The sequence below is a fragment of the Arvicanthis niloticus genome, chromosome 15, assembly GCF_011762505.2.
Source record: "Arvicanthis niloticus isolate mArvNil1 chromosome 15, mArvNil1.pat.X, whole genome shotgun sequence".
In the NCBI taxonomy this organism is placed as follows: domain Eukaryota; kingdom Metazoa; phylum Chordata; class Mammalia; order Rodentia; family Muridae; genus Arvicanthis; species Arvicanthis niloticus.
This window is the reverse complement of record NC_047672.1, coordinates 26,762,159-26,784,739: the sequence shown is the minus strand read 5'-3', so window position 1 is coordinate 26,784,739 and position 22,581 is coordinate 26,762,159. Positions and strand designations below refer to the sequence as shown.

The 22,581-nt window shown below is 37.3% G+C and overlaps 1 protein-coding gene across 1 annotated transcript in view; it reads right to left on the bottom strand.

Annotated features, from left to right (window-relative positions):
- Positions 1 to 19,837: 19,837 nt before the first annotated feature.
- Ptn (pleiotrophin) overlaps positions 19,838 to 22,581 on the bottom strand; it is an 85,824-nt gene continuing 83,080 nt past the window's right edge. Inside the window, exon 5 of the mRNA XM_034519738.2 lies at positions 19,838 to 20,626. Coding sequence (XP_034375629.1) covers positions 20,571 to 20,626 — 56 coding nt within the window. The 3' untranslated portion in view covers positions 19,838 to 20,570. The remainder of the gene's footprint in view (positions 20,627 to 22,581) is intronic.

Here is a 22,581-nt window from a genome sequence, read left to right as displayed (position 1 = left end):
GTGTTTTAAACACCAACCCACTGATTCTATGGTAATCCTGCTTGGCTGTCAGAGGGTGTGTGTGTGTGTGTGTGTGTGTGTGTGTGTGTGTGTGTGTCTTCTTTCACACTGAAATGAAAATGTCCTTGAACTCCAGAAATATTCTTTGTAGAAAGGAATAAGCCACTAAGACACTTTCCTCACTGAAGTCCCCTCCACAAATAAATGGTTTCGAAAACATATAAATATTTTCTCTGTGTTTCTTGGTAGCTTGCAAATAAGAGGAAGGGAGGGTGCACTCAGATCACTCAGGTCCAGCCAACATAAATGCATAAACCTCACACTTAAAACAGAGATTATTTTATTATCACAGAACTAGAAGAAACTGCTGTTTTATAAAATGATTTGCAACCTCAGTCAGCGCTCAGGGCTGTAGGGAAGGAAAACTAAGCTCCCTTGGAAAAGAAAGTCTGCTAAGGCTTCCCTCCTCCCCTCCTCCCACCTAGAAATATTAACGTAGGGAAAGGGAAAGCGAAGAAGTTCTGAATGAGTTGATCGAAGAGAAAAATATATAGAAAGCCAGAATAAAATTTGGGAGATGAAAATTACTGCAGGTCAATAAATGCCTTTGTTGTTCTGGGATTTTCATTACAAAAAAAAATAGGAAAATGAAAGATGGGTTACAAAAATCTCATCAGATTGGCAGACCCTGGCTCACTGAGACCCTCTTCTCATCTGCACTATTTTGGTGTCCACATGTCTTTCCTTACAAAATGTCTGCCACCACATTTCGCTGGGGGATCCAAACTTTCATTTAAGTAAAGTATACATGTTTGTGGAAGAATTTTGTTTACAGTAAACTAGAGTTCCAGAGTGCATTTCTGCAAACTCTTTCAAAGAACAGTAGTCTCAATCCAGTTGTAAATGTCATTATTTTGCCTACATTGCAAGATGGTTTTAGCGTCATTAAGTGTCATTATCTTGGATTAAGTCAATCACAATCATTTTAAAACTTCATTCTGAAATTTGACAAGTAAGCTACTCCCCAATTTTCTGTCATGTATGAATTCAGTAGCCATGTTTTCTAATCACTTAGTCATGTCATTGATTAAAATATAAAAAAGGAAGAAAGATAGAAATCAACAATATTGTGTTAGAAATGCTCCAAACATACAGAAAGAGCAACTTAACTCCAGAGTGGTTGCTTGGTAACCCTCAGAACAACCAAGACTATCTTTTAGTCTACCATTAACCAGAAGTAAGCTTTGGTATAGATGACATGTAGAAGCCATTACACCCAACATTTCATCCCTATCGTTTAGAGCCAATATATTTTAATGTATCATTAATCAATAAGTCTATATTGCTCCCAACCAATAACCACATAAGCTTTGCGACAGGCTCTTTAAAAAATAGATAATAACTCATCCTTGGCATCATCCAAGTGACAAGGACCCCATAGTGTGCTTAGAAACTTTTCTATGTTTTCTAAAATAAAAAAAAAAAAGCCATGAAGTTGTGTTTTTAAATATTGTACATTTTTCTTGGCAGACGTATTCTGACCATTTTATTAGCTTCACAATTCCAAGAAACAACATTGTGCATATCTAATATTTTGGAATGCTGTCATTATGTTGTAAACAGCATAACAGTGTTTGGGTACCAGAAGGTAGATAAGTGTGGAATTTCCATAGAAACAGGCTGAGTTTCTTAATATTGCCAAAATAATTTGGCATCTTGAAAACAATTTGTCACTTCCAAACTTCCTGAAATTGGCCTTACTGATTTGACTATTCAAAAACATTAACTCAGCATCTTAGACACCATTTAGCTTATTTAAAAGCTGTGTCTCCTCTTATGTGAAAAGATTTAAAGGTATTTCCTGCTAAAAACATGTGGATACATGAGACTTAAACCTTAGTTTTAGCAAATCAAGATACAGACAAGTCCTCATCTTATTTTATGATTTCATTGATTCTAATCACACACATTTTAGTAACTTCAGTCTGCCTTTTACTAGAAATTATCCTTTGCTGACACCTCCCTGGGATCTTTTCTGGGTTTGTTGCACATTTCTTAGGTAGGTTGATGAGTCTTCTCCCAGGGAGGATGTACTGATGACTCTGTCCTCCGCATCTTAAACACACAAGGGGAGTGCTTTACTGCAGTTCCTTGAGATTCCACAGGATGGTGGCCTTGTCTCCACAAAACAGACTTCGAGTTCTGTGCTAGGCCTTTATTAGCCTCAGTTTCAAGCTTGGGTCTCAAAGCAGCTGTCAATCTGTCAAAGCTCCTAATAACAGCTGAGCTTCTGGGCTTGAACTTCATCCAGCACCTGTGGCTGTGATACGAGCATAGTGAGTTGACAGGTGATTGCACTGAGCAACAGAATATCCCAAGTCTCTCTCTCTCTCTCTCTCTCTCTCTCTCTCTCTCTCTCTCTCTCTCTCTCTCTCTCTCTCTCTCCACAAATGTTTTGCTTCTGAGTTTTACTTTTCTGTTTTTACTCCAATTGAAATTTTGACCATAGTAGATAAAAATTTACAGCAAGTACTTAACTTGTATCTTGTTCTGCTTCTTGTCCTCTACTCTTAATGATTTATCTCCTTAAGAGGATCGTTTTCCAATAAAGAAGTCAACAGGGATTCTGACTATACGTTGCCAATTTCAGCATGTTCTCTACATCAAGTGTAAAACACATGAGATTTCAAAACTCCAAGCCCAAAAAGATAATGTAAAGAATTTATGCTTTGATGTGCACAAAAAGTTTCTAGTATATTAAGTTAAGATACATCATTAAATATGCTTTCACTTGTTATTTCTTAATAGTATTTAACAGAACTTTGGAAATTGCATGTAACTTGTTTTTCTGGTTCATATGAGAGTTCTATTGTACTGAGCTTTTGTTGAAGAAAACTAGATGATGCTTCTTAAAAATCGAGGCTCTAGTATTTCAATCCATCATTTCTTCAGAAATTTAACTTTAGCAGGCTAGTTATCAAGCCTTCTTTGGAACTGAACGCTAGGGAAGCAGTTGAGACTTTGATGTGACTGTGACAAGCCTAGACCAGAAGTGATCCTAAAGAAGAGCTATTGTGGTTGACCATCAAACTAACAGGTGGCTACATTATGTATGATCACTTACTACAGATGTTTTGGTTTTAAAATAATATGAAAGATTGATATCTTGCACTTATTTATTTTTTTCTTTCTTTTTTTCTATCCAATTTGATTATGTTTGATAAGTGAAGAAAGAGGTTACTATGGGGGGGGGGGGCTTAACAAGAGAGCACTGAGGACCACTACTCTCAGTCATGGAACTGTCCTGATGGACCAGAGCATACACAATGCTATAATTAGCACATGAAAGCCAGCCAACACAATGTAAGGTATAAAGCAGGATGTACAATTCTCTAAAGGATGTAGAATCTCTATGTATTATTTGACTCTTCTGGAGGCATTTGTTGTGCAGCAATTACAAAATCACATGTACATGAGACACGTGACTGAGAGCCAGCAGGATCTTCCCTTGATTGCTTAAATGCATCATTTTTACTTTTTGTAGTAATGGGTCTTTTTTTTTTTTTAATTAAACATGCTGACTTAGAGATGACAATAGGCCCTAAGAATGCAGGAATTTGAAGTAACCAACAGACTTTGGGGGGGATGGTTGAGGTTCATGTAGTGGATACCTAGAGAATATTGGCTCTGCAATTTATGAGAAAATTACAGTTTAACAGAGTTGATATCCAGTCACCACCACACTTAAATAGTCACACGTGTCTGCCCTACCTACCTCATATGTGCTTAACCTATGCTGTATGCTAGGAATAAAGCAACAGAGAAAAGAGAGTCCTTTCCTCTGGTGATGAGTAGGCTCCTCCATGTGGGTTAGCCTTTAGCCAATGATTTCCACTTGACTATTGCTAATAAGAAATCGATTTCCATATAAAAGACTATGACATGTTTAACTTCTTTTAAAAACAGATTTATTTTGATGTGTGAGTATCTTCTATGTATAAGTGCTTGCAGGAGCCACAAGATGGATTTGGATCTCCTGGAACTGAAGATACAAGAGGTTACCCTCTTGTATCCATGTCTCCAGCCCCTTCTGTGAAACTTTTGTTTCCCTTGCTTTGTGACCAGGCCTCCTGCCCTCTTTTGTGAAGCTGGCATCGCTGTGACTGGGGACATGATCAATTGATAGAAACACTCCCAAGATTATTTCACATTAAGGCCTGTGACAATGATTGAACATCTGAATGATTATAAATTATCACCACTTGAAAGAATCCTGGTTTATAATCTGCATGTGGCTCAACAGTATGAATTTTATGTGTCCCTTGACACATAAATTCTTCAAGGACACTTTGTCTCCTTTCTTCACTGCTTTCCCAGAGACTTAGAAGAGTGTGTGTCACATAGTATGTAAACCAAATTAAATAAGTAAATGATGAATATTAGTTTTAAATGACTCTTTAAGTCTTGACTCTAAAAATTGGACTTTAGAGTTACTATATATATTTGGACTTGGTCAGTGCAAAGACCTTTAAGGATGCATGAATGTAGTCAGGAAAGAAGACTGATCTCCTGTCCATTTTCTCTATAGACAGGTTAGGTGTCTGGAATTGCTTCCATAAATGTAGATAGCTTAATTTCAGTGGGTGCTGAGGTCATGCAGTAGCATTGAAGTAGCAAACACAAGAAAAGCATGAAGACCCTTGTGAGAGTCAAAGCAAAATCAGTGGTGTGGTGGGAGCTTTCTCCCAGCAGAAACATGGGGTATTGATTATTTACTTCTTAGAACTCTAATAGGTGGACTGCCTAATGAAGTCCTACTTAATTTGTATAGGTAGGAAGATCTCTGTTTGGTGAACATATGGTTGACTTCAATGACTCAATTACCAAATAGAGTCTTGAGTTAACTGAACTAGGATTGCTGTGGCACAATGCCCAGCTGTGTGAGGTTAAGGGGGTACATCTCATAATAACAGGGTCCTGGAGTTCAAAAAAGTCAGCAATAGGAATTAGAGAGCAGTTGCAGGAAAGAATAACAGCATAGCAGGACTCCCTGGAAACTTGATGGCAGACTACTCAACTTTCAAAACTGTCAGGAATGAATGTCTGTTGTTTAAGCCACCAAGACTATGATAATTTATTGCAGCTGCCTGAGCAACATAGGTCACCATTTATTCTTTGAGACAGTTGAAATTATGGGGGTTGGGGGTGGCACAACGCTTGACAGTATGTCAGAATGCTATTCAAACAGAAAGTAAGTAAATATATTTTAAGCAGTACAGCTCAAATTTATTTCCTGCATAGGAACAAATGTCAGGAGTTTGCCTAGAAAATCCAGAGAATAAATTCACTTTATGTGAGTTCTAACTAACTAGTCAAAATATTGAGAGAAGCATCAAGTCTCTTGTAGATGTTCTACATTGCTCAGATATTTTTCTTCCTCAGTAATAGTAACTACAGCTTATATGTACCATCAGAAGGTCGTATAAAATGTTTCTACCATACAACACAATGAAAGAAAAAAAATAAATCTTTCCCTCTACAAGTTCGCTATCTCTGTCCTCTTAAATTTATCTTCTCAAGTATGACCCTGTAGTCAGCCAGAGCATAGTTGGGTATTTCAAAATGACACTTGATTCATGAACATGTTTCTGTGGACTCTGCCACTCACAGCAATGTTGGGAGACTTGCCATTCCAGGCTTGAAGGTATGTCTTGATGTATAGAGACTCTGCCCTCCTTACTTATCACCTTGATGTTATCCTTTTCCCACTAAGCTCATAAAATATGAGAAGTAGCTACATTAAAGAGGTTATTAGACTTTCTTATGCAATCTGCTGGTGGTAAATGTGGTTTCCTGGTGATTTAATTTTGCTGAACTTTCTAACTCCGATTTACTTCTATTCATCCCAATGGGTATCAGAGTGAAGAACTACATATTACTATGAAAATGAGCAGTGTTACTATAAAGTGGATCATACTATAAATAATTCAATTTAGAACATTTTCTATTCTGGGAGTTTCTAATGACTCAATATCAACTGTAGGAATTTTGAAAACAGTTACAAAATACAATAGTATCACTTGGGAAGATCAACCTGCACACTAGACACTAGAAATTATCTAACCGGGCAGCATGACACTGGCTAGTGTTTTTTGGCTCACAGACCCCCAGCTGGCACAAAGAATGAATTATTAGCATAATAATTTTAGTCATCTATGACAGAGTGGACTCACATTAAGCATACTATAGAGCTGAAATATAAAATCACAGTACCCATGAAATAATTTGTGAAGAAGAAAGTAACTGTGTTTTGGTTTCATTTGATGCATACCACTGATTTTTTTTTCCTATGTGGATACCTAAACATGACAGCAGTAGCCTTGAGGTCAGCAATGCTAAGCAGGATGGTATGAATATGTTTTCTCTGAGTGTTCTCACACTTGAACTGCCATGTGGGTAGCTGCAGTCTTCTTCCCCTGTGCCTGCCACCCTTTCTCATCTCTTAGCTACTAGCTCTGATGTTAGCTCTCTGTGCCTGTGACCAAATGCCTAACAAGTAGAATTGTTGGAAGAAAGGGATCATTTTGGTTTACAGTTTAATAAGGGGTAGAATCTCACTAGAGTGGAAGGCTAAGGTAACTTGTCACCTTAGGTCTACAGCTGGGGAGCAGAGGGTTCTCAATCCTCAGATCTTTTATTTTGTTTTCCAGACTGCTACTTCAGTCCATTGGGTGGCACTGCTCATATTCAGGGTGGGTCTTTCCTCTTCAGTTTAATTTTTCTAGAAGCCTGAAGAGATATTCCTTGACATAGTGTCTTTAATTCTTGTAAGAGAATGATGAAGACTAACCATCACACCATCTTTTTATCTCCCAACTCATAATGTCTGTCTACTGACTCATCTACGTTTGAACTTTGTGAAAGGAGTTGTATTCCACTCAGTTGTTTTATCCAAGAGCCATTTTTCTTTTAAAATGATCTTTCGATGGATATTTATTTTATGATCTTTAGGAAGCATTCTCTTCTTAAAATGTATTTATTGATATATCTTTAAATGTTTATATTTTAATATGATATCTTAGCTATACATAAAAGTATATGCATCATATCTAATATGTGTTATGTGTAATTCTGCATTATATATAATGTGTATTACATGTAAATATGTGGTATACAGTATATATAAATACACAGTATGTGATATATATGTGTGTGTGTATATATGCGTACATGTATATATAATGTGAAGAATGGGGTAAAAATACAAAAAAAAAAAAAACCCAAAGATATAAACTGTATTTTTTTTCTTTTTAAATAAAAAAAAATACATTTGCCAAATCAGCAGCTGTCTACAGTGTAACATAGGCATTTTAGCCTGGCATTCACGGTGCTAGGACTGGCACAGCGTCTTCCTCTGGAACCTCTTGCAGTCTTCCTTAGGTTTACAGTGCTTTTGATCATCCCCACCATCACGTCAGCTCCAGGGAGTGCGTCTCTCTTTAGTTAAATACATAGATTTCACTAGAACATCAGCTTCAGGGATACCCTGTGATAGCTTTTACTTTCCACCAAAAGCCTAGGCTGGCAGATAATAAAATTATGAAGCCTATCCATTCCAATTGGACATTCTGGAACTGAGACTATTTGGGGATAGCAGGGTCTGAAGATAGAATTGGTCATCTGTAACCTGGATATTATCTAGAGCACATTACTTTTCTTTTCTTTTTTTATTGGATATTTTCTTTATTTACATTACAAATATTATCCCCTTTCCTGATTTTCCCTCCAATAAATTCCTATCCCATCCTCCTCCCCCTGCTTCTGTGAGGGTGGTCCTCCACCCACCCACCCACCCATTCCAGCTTCCCCGTCCCGGCATTCCCCTACACTGGGGCATTGAGCCTTCACAGAACCAAGGACCTCTCCTCCCATTGATGTCTGACAAGGCTATCCTCTGCTACATACACAGCTGGAGCCATAGGTCCGTCTGTATATGGGATGGATCCCCAGGTGGGACAGTCTGTGGATGGCCTTTTCTTCTGTCTCTGCTCCATACTTTGTCTCTGTATCTCCTCGGTGGGTATTTTGTTACCCCTTCTAATAGGACGGAAGCACTCACACTTTGGTCTTCCTTCTTCTTGAGCTTCATGAGGTCTGTGAATTGTATCTTGGATATTATGAGCTTTTGGGTGAATATCCACTTATTAGTAAGTACATACCATGTGTGTTCTTTTGTGATTGCATTACTTCACTCAGGATGATATTTTCCAGTTCTCTCTATTTACTTAAGAATTTCATGAAATCGTTTTTAATAGCTGAGTAGTACTCCATTGTGTAAATGTACCACATTTTCTGTATCCATTCCTCTGTTGAAGGACATCTGGGTTCTTTCCAGCTTCTGACTATTATAAATTAGGCTGCTATGAACATAGTGGAGCATGTGTCCTTATTACATGTTGGAGCATCTTTTGGGTATATGCCCAGGAATTGGTATAGCTGGGTCCTCAGGTAACACTATGTCCAATTTTCTGAGAAACCACCAGGTTGATTTCCATAGTGCTTGTACCAGCTTGGAATCCCACCAACAGTGGAGGAGTGTGCCTCTTTCTCCACATCCTCATGAGCATCTGCTGTCACCTGAGTTTTTTATCTTAGCCATTCTGACTGATATGAGGTGGAATCTCAGGGTTGTTTTGGTTTGCATTTCCCTGATGACTAAGGATGCTGAACATTTCTTTAGATGCTTCTCAGCCATTCGAGTTTCCTCAGTTGAGAATTCTTTGTTTAGCTCAGTACTCCATTTTTAATAGGGTTATTTGCTTCTTTGGAGTTTAACTTCTTGAGTTCTTTGTATATGTTGGGTATTAGCCCTTTATCAGATGTAGAGTTGATAAAGATCTTTTCCCAATCTGTTGGTTGCTGTTTTGTCCTATTGACAGTGTCCTTTGCTTTACAGTAGCTTTGCAATTTTGAGATCCCATTTGTCAATTCTTGATCTTAAAGCATAAGCCATTGGTGTTCTGTTAAGGAACTTTTCCCCAGTGCCCATGTGTTCAAGGCTCTTCTCCACTTTCTCTTCTATTAGTTTCAGTGTACTTGGTTTTATGTGACGATCCTTTATCCACTTGGACTTGAGCTTTGTACAAGGAGATAAGAATGAATCAATTTACATTCTTCTACATGCTGACCTCCAGTTGAACCAGCACTATTTGTTGAAAATGCTGTCTTTTTTTCACTGGATGGTTTTAGCTCCTTTGTCAAAGATCAAGTGACCATAGGTATGTGGGTTTGTTTTTGAGTCTTCAATTCTCTTCCGTTGATCTACCTGCCTGTATCTGTATCAATACTATGCAGTTTTTATCACTATTGCTCTTTAATATGGCTTAAGGTCAGGAATGGTGATTCCCCCAGAAGTTCTTTTATTGTTGAAAATAGTTTTTGCTATCCTGGGGTTTTTGGTATTCCAGATGAATTTGCAAATTCCTCTTTCTAATTCTATGAAGAATTGAGTTGAAATTTTGATGGGGATTGCATTGAATCTGTAGATTGCTTTCGGCAAGATGGCCATTTTTACTGTATTAATCCTGCCATGAGCAGGTGAGATCTTTCCATGTTCTGAGATCTTTTTTGATTTTTTTCTTCAGGGACTTGAAGTTCTTGTCATACAGATTTTTCACTTGCTTGGTTATATTCACACCAAGATATTTTATATTATTTGTGACTATTGTGAAGGGTGTCATTTCCCTAATTTCTTTCACAGCCTGTGTATCCTTTGAGTAGAGGAAAGCTACTGATTTGTTTGGGTTGATTTTATATTTAGCCACTTTGCTGAAATTGTTTATCAGGCTTAGGAGTGCTCTGGTGGAATTTGGGGGTCACTTAATTATACTACCATATCATCTGCAAATAGTGATATTTTGATTTCCAGAGCACATTTCTCAAGTGTTCCTACAGTCCTTCACTTAAACAGAAGACCATGATGATGTTTTAGATCTCCAGGTCTTAATGATCACACAGACATTTGGTTCACTATTTTCTCCAAACATTATATATTCTCCTTTCTCTATTAAACATAACCATGAAATGTCCAGAGATCACTTGGGGAAAAACTACAGGGACCACTGTCATATTTCATTGCCATACTGTGGTAAAGACTTCCTTTTAGTGACCTCAACATCTTTTTAGTAATTTGATTATAAATATGAAAATAAAGCCCAGAACTAAAACCTGAGCAGTGAATTATTACTATTTTAGGGGACAAACACCAGACTCTTCTGTTTCTGCCTTTCCTAGTTGTAAATATTCAGTGTCATAGTTACCAGCTCCCTTTCTACTGCTCAGTTTTTGTACTTAGGATATCTAAGGATATCTAATCTAAGGGCTTCATTACCATCTCCTAAACTCTCTGACATTCTAGTCTATTTGGCCATTCGTCAAACCTTATGGTTATAAAGGTAATTGAAGTTTCTAGGGTGTTGACTTTTTAAGTATCAATACACACTGAATTCCTTTGTGAAGCAGGTATTCCATCAAGCAGTGCCTTCTGGATGGTCTGAGGGCCTTAACCACTAGTGTGCTCCTGGGCTCACAGTACAGCAAAGACCTCTGAGGAGTTTCTGGTCTCCAGATTGACTGTTGTTTTAAGATCGATTCTTTTCCGTCACCCTCTGATTTGAACTCTCCAGCCTTTTTACTTCACTGTTCTGTGAATCTGCTTTCTCTGGTCTTCTCATACTCCTCAACGGGGTCTTCCATCCCAGATTCTTCAAAAGGTAGTAAATCACATGCCCAAACAATAACAACAAAAGCATAATCTTGCTAATCAGGTGTTAACTTCTACGTCCTCTCTAGCAGAAAACCTTATCAGTGAATTCTTTTGACAACTATTGAAGCACACCACCATATAAAGGCCATTGTTTCCACCTATGGAACATGCCTCAAAACTGGCACACAGAATGCAAAATGCACACAGTTCAACTTTCAGTTTCTCTACAAACAATATGTTTGTATCTAATGTCCCATACTTCATTTGGGATACACTTATAATAAAATGTTAATTCATTACTTGGAATTGAAATTTACCTGGGAATTCTGTACTTTTTTTTCATTGATAATTCTAGTCCCTCACACATTCTAGAATACAGTGCTGACACTATACAAATGTATTCCCAAATTCTCATGTTTTAGCTTTGCTCTTTAAAAAGGCTTTGTCATCTTCAGCTGAACTAACCAGCTCCAGGCAGTGCTGCAGATGTTGAGTTCAGTAAGTAAGCTGTCTATTAAAATGTAGTGTGTTTTGTTGTTTTTTGTTTTGCTGTAAAATGTACCCTAATTTTGATGAAATGGTCTGCAGGTAATCAATAAATCTAACACTGTGAGCCCTTATATAAGGTGAGCATAGAAGGTAAATATATAGCTAAGTGTGAAACTATTTACATAATGGCTTGGCTATATTCACTAGAATATTTCACTCAGGTTCAATAAATGTCTATACTTCAGCATTGTTGCATCTATGTATTCATGGAGAAGAATATACAGAAGAAAACATAAAATATTATTGCAAATTATTTCAAGAAACTTTTAAAGTTATTAAATATTTCTTAACATGCTTTTATATTGTTAAATTCATACAAAGAGATTGTTCATTGTAACACTAAGTCATATTTGTAGTTTATTTTGTCCTTCTGGCTATAATTATCTCATTAACCTAACAACACACTAGGAATTTATACATAATGTAACAAAAATGTCTAGGCTCTTGTCTCTTCATTGATATAGGAATCTATGACCTAGCTAGGGGAAAGCACACTTTTATATTGTCATGTTTTTGTGCACTGCTAATGGAACTTAAATTCAATGTTTTCTCCCACTGTAAGTCGTGATAAACCACAGTAGCATGCACAATATTTGTGTACTTGTCACTGACGGAAAGTACAGTCTCCTACCACATTACAGCTGCTGCACATATGCACAAATGCCATTACCATGTGTTGCTACTCCTCACTGGAAAGCCTTACTTAATTTGTTAACGATGAGACAGACTATTTTGAAGCAAAAAAACCCCATGTTTTCTCAATATAATAACAATAGCATTTAAATATAATTGCAGCCATTTATAATCAAATATATTTTGAGTTTAATAGACAGTATTCTGTTAAGGACACAGGTTTCCCAAGATAGAAAGAGGTTTATGAAACACAAAAATGCTAAGAATATTTTCTGTGTTAGATTTTACTTTTAGCATCCTCCATCCTTTCATATATCCCAACAGCCTCTAATTGACCCATCTATTAGCTTTCTCTAGGATGTTCATGACCTTAGTACCTAAAGCAATTGCTAGTACAATGTGAGTGAGTAAGATTTTATACTTTGCATGCTTCCCCTCACCCCGATACTCCACTCTCTTCTTGTATCTGTTTTGATTCTTTAAAAATGAACTCCCATTTCTTAGTGCCTACTTGAAAATAAAGGTTTTAGAAGATTGCATCAAAACCAAAGATTATATGTGCATGAGAGATGTCTAATGGAAGGAAGATATTTGAAGAGGAAACAGCTGCAGAGTGTAAGACAAGGAAGAACCAGTACCAGCATGTAGAAGACAGACATGAACAGGAGACATGGCTAACATGGAAACCACAGTCCTAAAGCCACAAAGAATGTGGAATCCTGGCCTGCTGAATGGGATTACATACAAGTCTGTGCAGCTATCATAAGGTGTTCAGTACAGGGCTGGACTTATGGTGCTGATATCGTGCTGATGAAGGCGGTCAGAAAGAGAAAAACAGACCTTGTCTTAAAGAGGTTACAATTTTGAGATGGTTACAAACTAATTAATTGAGGATAGGGGAAATTTTGAAGTAAATTATGACTTAACCTTTGGATCAAAGCCCAGGTCTGGTTTTTGGTACTGGGTTTAATGTGTACATGAGCAAAACAAAATAAATTGGTTCCCAACTTTATTATTTTACCAGGTCATACTAAATAACTGAGTGTAGAATGGTTTACAAAATCTCTGAGGAGACTTGATATGTTAAGGGAAATGTGAAGATGTGAAGGCAGAGAACCTAAATGTGATAACCAGTTATTTTGGAACATCCATTTTCCTGTTTAGGAAATAGTCACTCTGTGTGACACTAGGAACCTGATGCGTGAAGCAGTAGATTATGGTGACATCAGATCTCTTGGAATCACAAGAAAACAGTACTGCAGTAATAATAGAAGAGTGTGGAAATCAAGAGAGAAAATAATGAGGCAGACCGACACACATATAAGGTAGATCCAAATGACCATTTTGTTTCAGTTGGAAAAATTTCATGATTTACCAAATTAATTCCCCACCTTAACTATTTCACTGGTCAAGCTGATGGCATTAACCATCAGCTTTTTTATAGGTAAAAGACAAAATTTTCTGTGTGTAAATGCGGTCATTTACTTTAGAGTCTACTGGAACTACAAATGATTCTTCATTGCTCACCAACCTCCTTTCTTTGCATTCAATGTGTGTATAGTTGGATTCAAGCAAATGTTTCTCGAATTTATTTATTTTAATTTTGATATTTCTATTAATTAATTAATTAAAAGGTTATTATTTTACTTCACTCTGACATTCCCTTTGTGTTTCTGAACACAAAGTGAGCCCTTCTCTGAAGAATTTTTGCACTTTATTTCCCTGTGATTCCGGTGGGATGTCAATCAGAAGAGCATGAGCTTCTGCAATAAGGGAACCATCTGACCTTGGCTAGGCCATCAAAAGTCCCTTTCCCAAAGGGAACATCTCATGCTGAGACTTAAATTGATTGAAACTACATCATGTGAAGAGCTGTTAAGATGCCCAGAGTCCTGCTTCTTTCAAGTCTCTCATCCCACTATCTTTCTCAGATGTTTTATAACTCAATTTCCTGAGCTGATACGTGTACTTAAGAGAAAAATTTCACACATACACAAACACACACACACACATATACACACACATACACACACATACTTTAAAATAATAGTTTTCATTGTGTATGATTAATGAATACTAACTTCTGCAGAAAGTGATGCTTACAAATCTCCAGGGAACCACTGGAGTATGGGGAATTTATTATTACACTAAGGTCTTAAAAACATAATGAGATCAACATTACTATTAGACTAGTAATATATATTGGAGAATCGAGAGGTAAAATTATTGACTTTCTTGCCTGGGATAGTGAGACTGAAATTTATAATAATATGGGAGAATGATGTGATTAATGTTAATGTTTTTACCTCCAGAGCCTTCCTGTGACTGTACCCTAAAGATCTCTTTTGACTAGTTGCCATACAACATTGATTAATGAATCAAATTGAGAATTGTGTCATGGAGCTTATTAAACTAGCATAGATCAACTGAGGGTGTTTGCCATCTATCTTATATAAACTTTGAGGAAAAAAAATAGAGCATGAGATACTTACCAGTTTTATAATTGAGCTCTGAAACCCTTGAACAAATTCTAACCACAAAGTCCCTTAATGGTGTTCATCTTCTGTCTCCCTTGCTTGAGGAAGTAGTGTCTCTCACAAGAGAAACCTAATGACTCTTTCAGCCCTTAACCCTCATTGGTACAAGGCTCATTATCATTAGTTTTGCTAATCTCTAGAGCTTTCTCCTCTGGTTTACATTGCTTTATCTACTGGTTCCTTACTGCTTCTAGAATTTTCTAGAAACTTCCATCCAAGAGGTTTCACACTAACTGCCCTTACTCTGTATTTGTTCAATTCTTTCCCAAGGTTATGGTGAGATTTGACCACTTCTCTAAGCTATTTGCTTCTCTAGCAACTCTCATCTCTAGGAGTCATCCTATATATCATTCCCAAATGTGTCCCCAATAGTCTATGACTCTTGATTAACTTCCTTGTGTAGTTCTGTCATTAAAATATAGGCTTCCCTTTTGAGTCCTTCTCTCATTTAACTACTAGATTTGAATTTAAAAGTGACCAGATCCTGGGTTGAGTCCTTTGAAGGCATGCTGGCTTTTGGATTTGAATTGTGGAGTGCCCAATGAGGCCAGGTATAAAGACTTGTTATCTTGACAGCTATACTTTTGCAGGAGTAGTGTATGGAAATTAAAAAGTACTACACATCTAATACTTCACTTAAGGAGTCTTTCTCTGTTTCTCTGGGAAGTACATGAGTGAGCAGTGATGGCATTCAGTCCCTCAAATTCGCATTCCATGGGACAAAAAGTCTCATCAATGGGGACAATCAAGATATTATACAGTGGCCACTTTTTTAACACATCAAGTGTTGTGCAGCAATCACTCAGTGTGTCTATTCCCCATAGGAGTATCAGTTTCCTGAATATCAAGGTGCTTGTCATTTTGTTTGTTGCTGAACTCCCAACACCTGCAAGAGTGCGTAGCATTTAATAAGCTTGCAGACTAAATGGATGTATGGCTTGCATAATGAAATTGAGTTAAAACAGCCTATGTAAGGTAAGACATGTATGATTCATGCTTAAAAAGAAATACACCCAAGGAGATTTTCAAGAATTAATCTGTATTGTAATTAAAGACTCTTATTTGTTCAAAAAGACTTTAGAAGTACACTTCTTAAAAGAAAATAATCCCATTTTGGATATGTTTAAATTTCTTGATTGGGATATATTTGTTTGAAAGTGTGAATTCAATTTTCTGCTTTAGGTTAAGTTTCTTTATTAAATGATTGGTAAACATGTAATATAAACTAGTAAGAAAGTCAATTGTAGGCTTTTCTCTCTTTAACTAAAATACTTGAAATCTAGACTGCAATTGAAGCTTTGGTTGGAGTAATCATCTCCAGCTCAGCAGGAAAAAAACATCCATTTCTCAGGTCAAAGGGCAGGCAAGCTGTTGACTGAGTTAGCTGGCCTGCTAACCCTAAAAAGAGACCATGCAAGGAAAGATTCTTTTTACTTGTTAAATATAGCACTTTATTTCACAGGACATGGAAAATGTCAACACTGTGACAGTGTCACGGTATCATTCATGAGGTCACCAATGCCCTCAACCAGTACATACTAGTGTTGTCTACAACATTTATAAAATCAAGTTGATAGGAGTTCACAGTTTGGAAAGAACACATACTACTGATATACAATGCACCATGGGAAATAAATGTGCAAATCTAAACAAGTATGTGAGAAAAGAGTGTAGCCAGAAAGCAGTTGTGAGAACTTATCTGTCACATGTGCCAAAAAGTTAAGGCATCTAAAGAGTTTTCCTCTGTAGGACAAATTAGATAATTCTATTTTTAATTCAAATTTATTATTATTATTATTATTATTATTATTATTATTATTATTATTATTATTCACTTTACATTCTGCCCACTGCCCCCTCCGACAATCCCTTCCACCATCTCCCCTCACCTTCTCCATTGAGTGAGTGGGACCCACTTTTGATATCCCCACCCCCACCACATCAAGCCTCTGTGAAGCTAGGTACATTCTCTTCCACCAAGGCCAAACGAAGCCACCCAGCTAGAAGAACATATTCAAAAGATAATTCTTTACTAGATCTTTATTGCTTATTATATATGAACTCTCAATATTTTATTGATGTGTCCTCCTATGCAAACTGTCAGTATTCTTTGCAAAGAATGTTTCTGAAGAATACTGATTCGTTATCATTAGGTAGAACTTACTTGAGCACCATGATAGATAGATAGATAGATAGATAGATAGATAGATAGATAGATAGTACATCTCTCTCTTCCCTTTACTTGAGTTCTGTGAGGTTCTACCTGACTTCTAGAATGATATCGAGTGATATTTCCTTAGGCATAATATTCAGTTTGTAATGCTGGTAGTTTTAAAGGACTGGTCCAATAATTCTGAGCCCCTGAAGATAGGAATTCTGTATACTTACCTTCTAGCAATACAGTTCTTGTGGACAAAACTGACAATATAGGAACAGTTGTTCATATGTTCTTATGTTCAAGTTTGTGTTCATTTTTCACTGTTAATTTTCCTGAGCCTTGAGACCTGGGATTTGTGACCACATTCCCCCTTAAGTAAATACTAAATTAGATATTCTATAACGCTGACATTAAAAAGGGTAGCAGCTTGATATATAACAGATTCATTTGTGTTTTTAATGACAACATGTGTAGCACTCAGGGATCCCACCTCCTCTATTTACCTGTGTCTTTAATGAAGGTTCAAACGGTTTTTTAAAAGGTGGACCCTCATCTAGTATAATCAGCTTTCATACTTGTCATATCTAGGCATATTCAGTGATGGTTGGAGATGTTGGTGCCAAGAAAGATTATTGTGGGAACTTCAAGGTAAGCCCCAATAGAAGATTCAAAGTAAAGTGTTTGAGTCTGACAGTATTCTCTCTGTTTCAGATATAGGTTTACCACACAAGAGCTGGCATACTCACAGGAGCAGTATCAAGAGGCCTTTATACAAGGGGTCATGTTGTAACCAAAGAATATGAATCTCTATGCATGAAGAGAGAGGGAGGAAGTGATGAAGGGCAGTGAGAAAAATTACACACAGACAGACAGACAGACAGACAGACACACAGAGAGAGAGAGAGAGAGAGAGAGAGAGAGAGAGAGAGAGAGAGAGAAAGAGAGAGAGAGAGAAAGAGAGAGAGAGATGGAAAGACAGAGAGACAGAGAAAGATTGAGAGAACCTGAAAAGTGCCAAGAACTTAATTCTTGGTACAGCTAAAGCCCATGACTCTTCACCTACATATTAATAATCTTTCCATGGGAAAACCTCAGAGATAAATTCACTGTTATGTTCCTCTCCAACAGAGAAAATAAGATGTGTGATCGTTCTGGGAATTATAGAGTTGCAATGTTTTCATAATCACTCTTTCCACATCTGTGGGTAACAATATCAAATGTTCAGGATCACCCAGAAAGTTGGAGGACCTGTACAACATACTGATCAGGGAACCATTCTGCTTCATGGGAAGTTGTATCTTTACCAAGGTTCTGGAAAAGCTGCTTTGTGTCTTTCTAATTATATGCTGCAAATTACTTGTTTAAGTGTTTGAGGAAATGAAGATGGTTTCATTGTATTTCTCTTTCCAACTTTTAACAACAATGAATTTAGAAATATCATTGATAAAAAATGGGGACACTTGGAAAGAGGGCTTTCTCTTGGCATTGTATGCAGTAAGTGAATTTGTGAATACCACTGATTTGGGTACCGGCTTCTTATACCATTCAGCACTTCTGTGCCACTTAACAAGGTTTGCAAAGTTCTCAAAGGTTAAGGAATGGTGAATGTCACATTCTGTGTAATGGTGATTAGAACTGCAACCCCCACTTTTCTTTTTATCCAGTGAGTCAGGGAGTTGTTAAATAGTATCCTGAGAGTCCGGGATTACATGACAGAAAACCCTGTCTGCTTGGAATCCCGCCTTGTCCTACAGCGAAAAGAGCACTCCACAGTTATTTACAGGGATACTTTTTCCCTTGGGAAAGCCTGTTCTAGTTCACCTTAATTCATTATTGATTCATGGCCTGTTGCTTTTGCTTACATGATGATGAGTGACAGCATTAGTCTAGCGTTTAACCAAATTTGTTGCAGACTCTTTCATCATCCTACCATTCTGCTGTCAAAATCCTGCTTAAGGCATTGCAGTTCTACCCTCTCTCCCATCCATCCCCATGATAGGACCTTTTTCTATTAAGGCCAGCACATAAAAGGACTATTCATGTTTCTGTCAGTTGCACTTTAAAAGGTGCTCTGATTTTATTAAGCACCAATACCTAAGATGCCTACAAGTTTTTTTTTTTTTTGTTTGTTTTTTTTTTTAAATTCCCCACTGGCAGCTGGCTTTGAATTGGGGGATGAAATGGACCTTTCAGCATTCCTAGCTCAGGTATAGTCTTGGGCAAGCTGGCCAGCACAGTTTTGTTATGGATATCCTTAGACTGTTCCATCACAGATACATGTAATTAGCTGTGGTATATGTGTGTGCGGGGGTATGTGCAGTGCTACCATCTCTGAAACTGACACTGTAACAATCTTGGTATGTAGGTATTTGCTCATTGAATCTTATTACCTTAGGATCAATGGTGACACAACTTTGTAGCCACACTCAGGAACTTTCCAGAAACTTCATTTCTCTGAAACACAGATCTACGGGTTGTTTGCTCAAGACTGCACTATAAGGTCTGAAGAGGAGGGAGCCCCCGATTTCTTTGTCATTTGTGGTGGATAACCGAGTGGAAATTCTTGGTTTCCAGAAACTAAGGGTAAACTATCAATTTGTATTTTGTTCCTATGATATTGATTTATTTTGTATCATGCCAGCCCAAACTCATCAAGGCGATAAACTCTTTTCTCTTGCATTCAACACTAGACTAATTGAAATGTGTTGAATTCCATAATGAAATACTCAATACCAATGCAAGTCTAGAGTCCTTATCTAAAATGCTTGGGATGAGGTATATCAAGATTTGATTTGATTTTAGTTTGTCTGCACACAACGAGGTGTCTCAGGAATGGGCTCTGACACTAAACATTGACTTGATTTGAATCATACGCCTTGCACATGCAATTCCAGGCAAGTTTTTGCAATACCATTTTATGTACCTGCATCTTGACTCTGAGTCTCCCTGGGAATTTTCCACGTGTGAGGTCAAGTCTGAGCACAAAACTGTCTGGGCTTTGGAACATGTCAAATTTTGTGTCTCGGGCTGCTCAGCCTCTATGGGTTACGAAAACACAAAGGAAAAGGAAAAAAGAGGAAAAGCATTTGAGTAATATTTATGTCCATGAGGAATTTAACTGGCCTGCATGACGGACGTTCCCAGCACGGCTGGCAAAGGAGAATTACAAAATGAAATTATTGCACACAAAGCAAATTTGATTCAGCATCACTTTGATTTATTTTCCTAGATTTTTTTCCTCAGATGTAAAAATAATTTCATCAAGAAAACAAATGTTTTTCTGCCAAAGTAAAAGGATTTCATGTTTTAATCCTTTTCTTAAAAAAAAACAAAGATCAACATTTCACTACATCACTGCTCTGCCTCTCTCCTCTCACTTTGCTAACTCTCAACAAAAACATCCCCTGGCAGAAAACAATGCATTTCTCTCTAATAGAATGATTATATTTTATTGCTGCTTGTTTTAGTGTGTATTTTTTTTCTGAATTTGGAAAAAATTCTAGGTGAAATTCTATCTAACAAGAGAAGTAGTTTACATGGTTGTAACATTTAAATTGATGCACAAGGGGAAAAATGTAAAATAAAAAAAAGATTTAAATGTGAAATATCACATAACTTCAAAAAACCAAGCCAAAACAAAACAAACAAACAAAAAAAACTTACCTCAATCCTACCTCCTATCATGTACTACGTCTCAACTTTCTAAATAGTATTACAGTCCTTTATTATAAATCCCTATGGTTCTATGGTATACATTTAAAAACAAACTGCTACTACAAAAACATTTTTTTTTCTCTTTGTTTTTGCCTATCACGTACTTAAGCTACAGATAACTATTGAATAAAAAGCCTACAGTAGGTATAAATGAAATAGTTAACTGCTCCTGTTTGCTGATGTCCTTTTCCTGGTCCACAGAAGGTGGCATCTTTTAATCCAGCATCTTCTCCTGTTTCTTGCCTTCCTTTTTCTTCTTCTTTGATTCCGCTGCAATTTAAATGAGAGAGAGTGAGAGAGAGAGAAAAAAAAATAGTGTCACGGTACTAATCAGTATGATAGGAAAGCCATTTTTCTTATAGTTGGCCAAGGTCAACAGACAAAGTGTTTGCTCTTGCTAAGTTTCCAGTGTGTGTGAGTGTGAACACACCAACGAGCTGGAGAAGTATCTATAAGGATAAGCAAAATCACAGCCTGCCTATGTGCATAGCTAAACATGCTTCTTATCTTGCTGGCTCTCTCCATTTGGAATGTCAAACATTCCAAATGGAGAGTGTCCTCTTAGAAACAGATGCAGCAGGCTGGCCTCACTTGGGAATAAACCAGGCCTCTGCTTGATGAAAGGCTTCTGGATGCCTGCTTAGTTCCTTTGCTTCTCACAGTCCCTCTAACTGAAAGAGTCATTAGCATTCACTTGTTTTTTTCCCTTCCAAACAAAGAGTTCCAAAGTGCCTCCAATCTGGGTCTCACCCACTGATAACACATTCAGGTGGCCCTTTATAGGAGAACTCTGAACCATACAGTATGTAATCTGATGGAGCTTTGTTTAGGTCATACAGAGTTGGGTAAACACATGGAAGGTATCAACTTGCTCTGTTCTAGATCCACTAACCCATGACTTATGACTCCATCTTTTTTGCTATTCAGTCTTCTTACCATCTCTCATTTTTTGATATGAGACTATAGAGGGTCGCATTCAGAAGGTTAACATTGTTTTCTTAGAGAAAAACCCTGAATACACTCTGTGGGTAAAGCCCATTTCATTTCAGTAGTCTTGCAAGATGACCGCCATAAGAAAAAGGGTTGTGGCACATGAGGGCCACAGCTCATTGCTTTATGATGGTCACACAGTGACTACTCTACAGAGCAGTAAAAGCCAGAAGGATCCAGACACTGATGTGCAACAGTAGGGTACCTTAGTGCACACTGAACAGAATCAAGTGGCTATGTGGCACACCAAATGTTAGTTCATACCCCAGGCTCCACATTGCTTTTCCCCACCTGACCTGAGACCATGAGGCAGGTTTGCTTGCAAGGAAATGAGCAACTGTGAAAGATGTGAGAGGAAGGGCTACCTGCTAGATGAATGGCATGTTTTATCTCTTCAGTGATGCCGAAGGGACATCTCTGCTCCATACATTTTAAATGTAATATGGGCTTGTGTAGACAATACAAAAAAAAAAAAAAAAAAAAAGCACACATCAGCTACACCCTGATATTTTAGCTTCCTGGGATTGCAAACCTCCATCCATTCCTTAGCTGATGATTAAGTTCATAGAGGACAGTGTTATTAGTTGAGATACAGATACAAGGTGATAGTGGCTCTGTGAAAGAGCTAATGTTTGCATGATTAGATTAGAGGTGCCATTGTATTTACAATGAATTGGGAATGCTTATAAAGTCCTAAGACCTTCCAACAAAATTGTAAGATTTTAAACACCTCCTACTGCTATGAATCATAAGTATAAACCCTTTCATTTTTATGGTATCTGAACCAATAGAATTACTGCAAAGCAGTCCTATTAACAAATACCAATAGGAAATACTAGGGAAATGAGAAGAATGGGGAGGGACTAATATCAGCTATATCACAACACATCCTGGGCCAGCTTTTTTTTTTTTTTTTTTCTCCTTTTCATGCAGAAACAGAGACTTTTGTTAAGAGCACACTAAAAAGCAAGTGCTATCTTACAGCACTGGCTCATGCCAATGCCTGATGTACATCAGCCCTGTGTCAAGAAAATCAGTCAATCTGCATCTGTTTCCTACCAATTGGCAAAAATAAAACCTGCCTCCTCACCGACAACTATTGGGAATACTGAATGTGATGATGACCTCTAAGATCCCAATTCACTACAACTGCCTCCAAAACATTCTCTTTTTTTGTCAATGAAAAATAAATATGCATGCTATCTCGACTATAGATCAGATGTAGCTGAGACCTT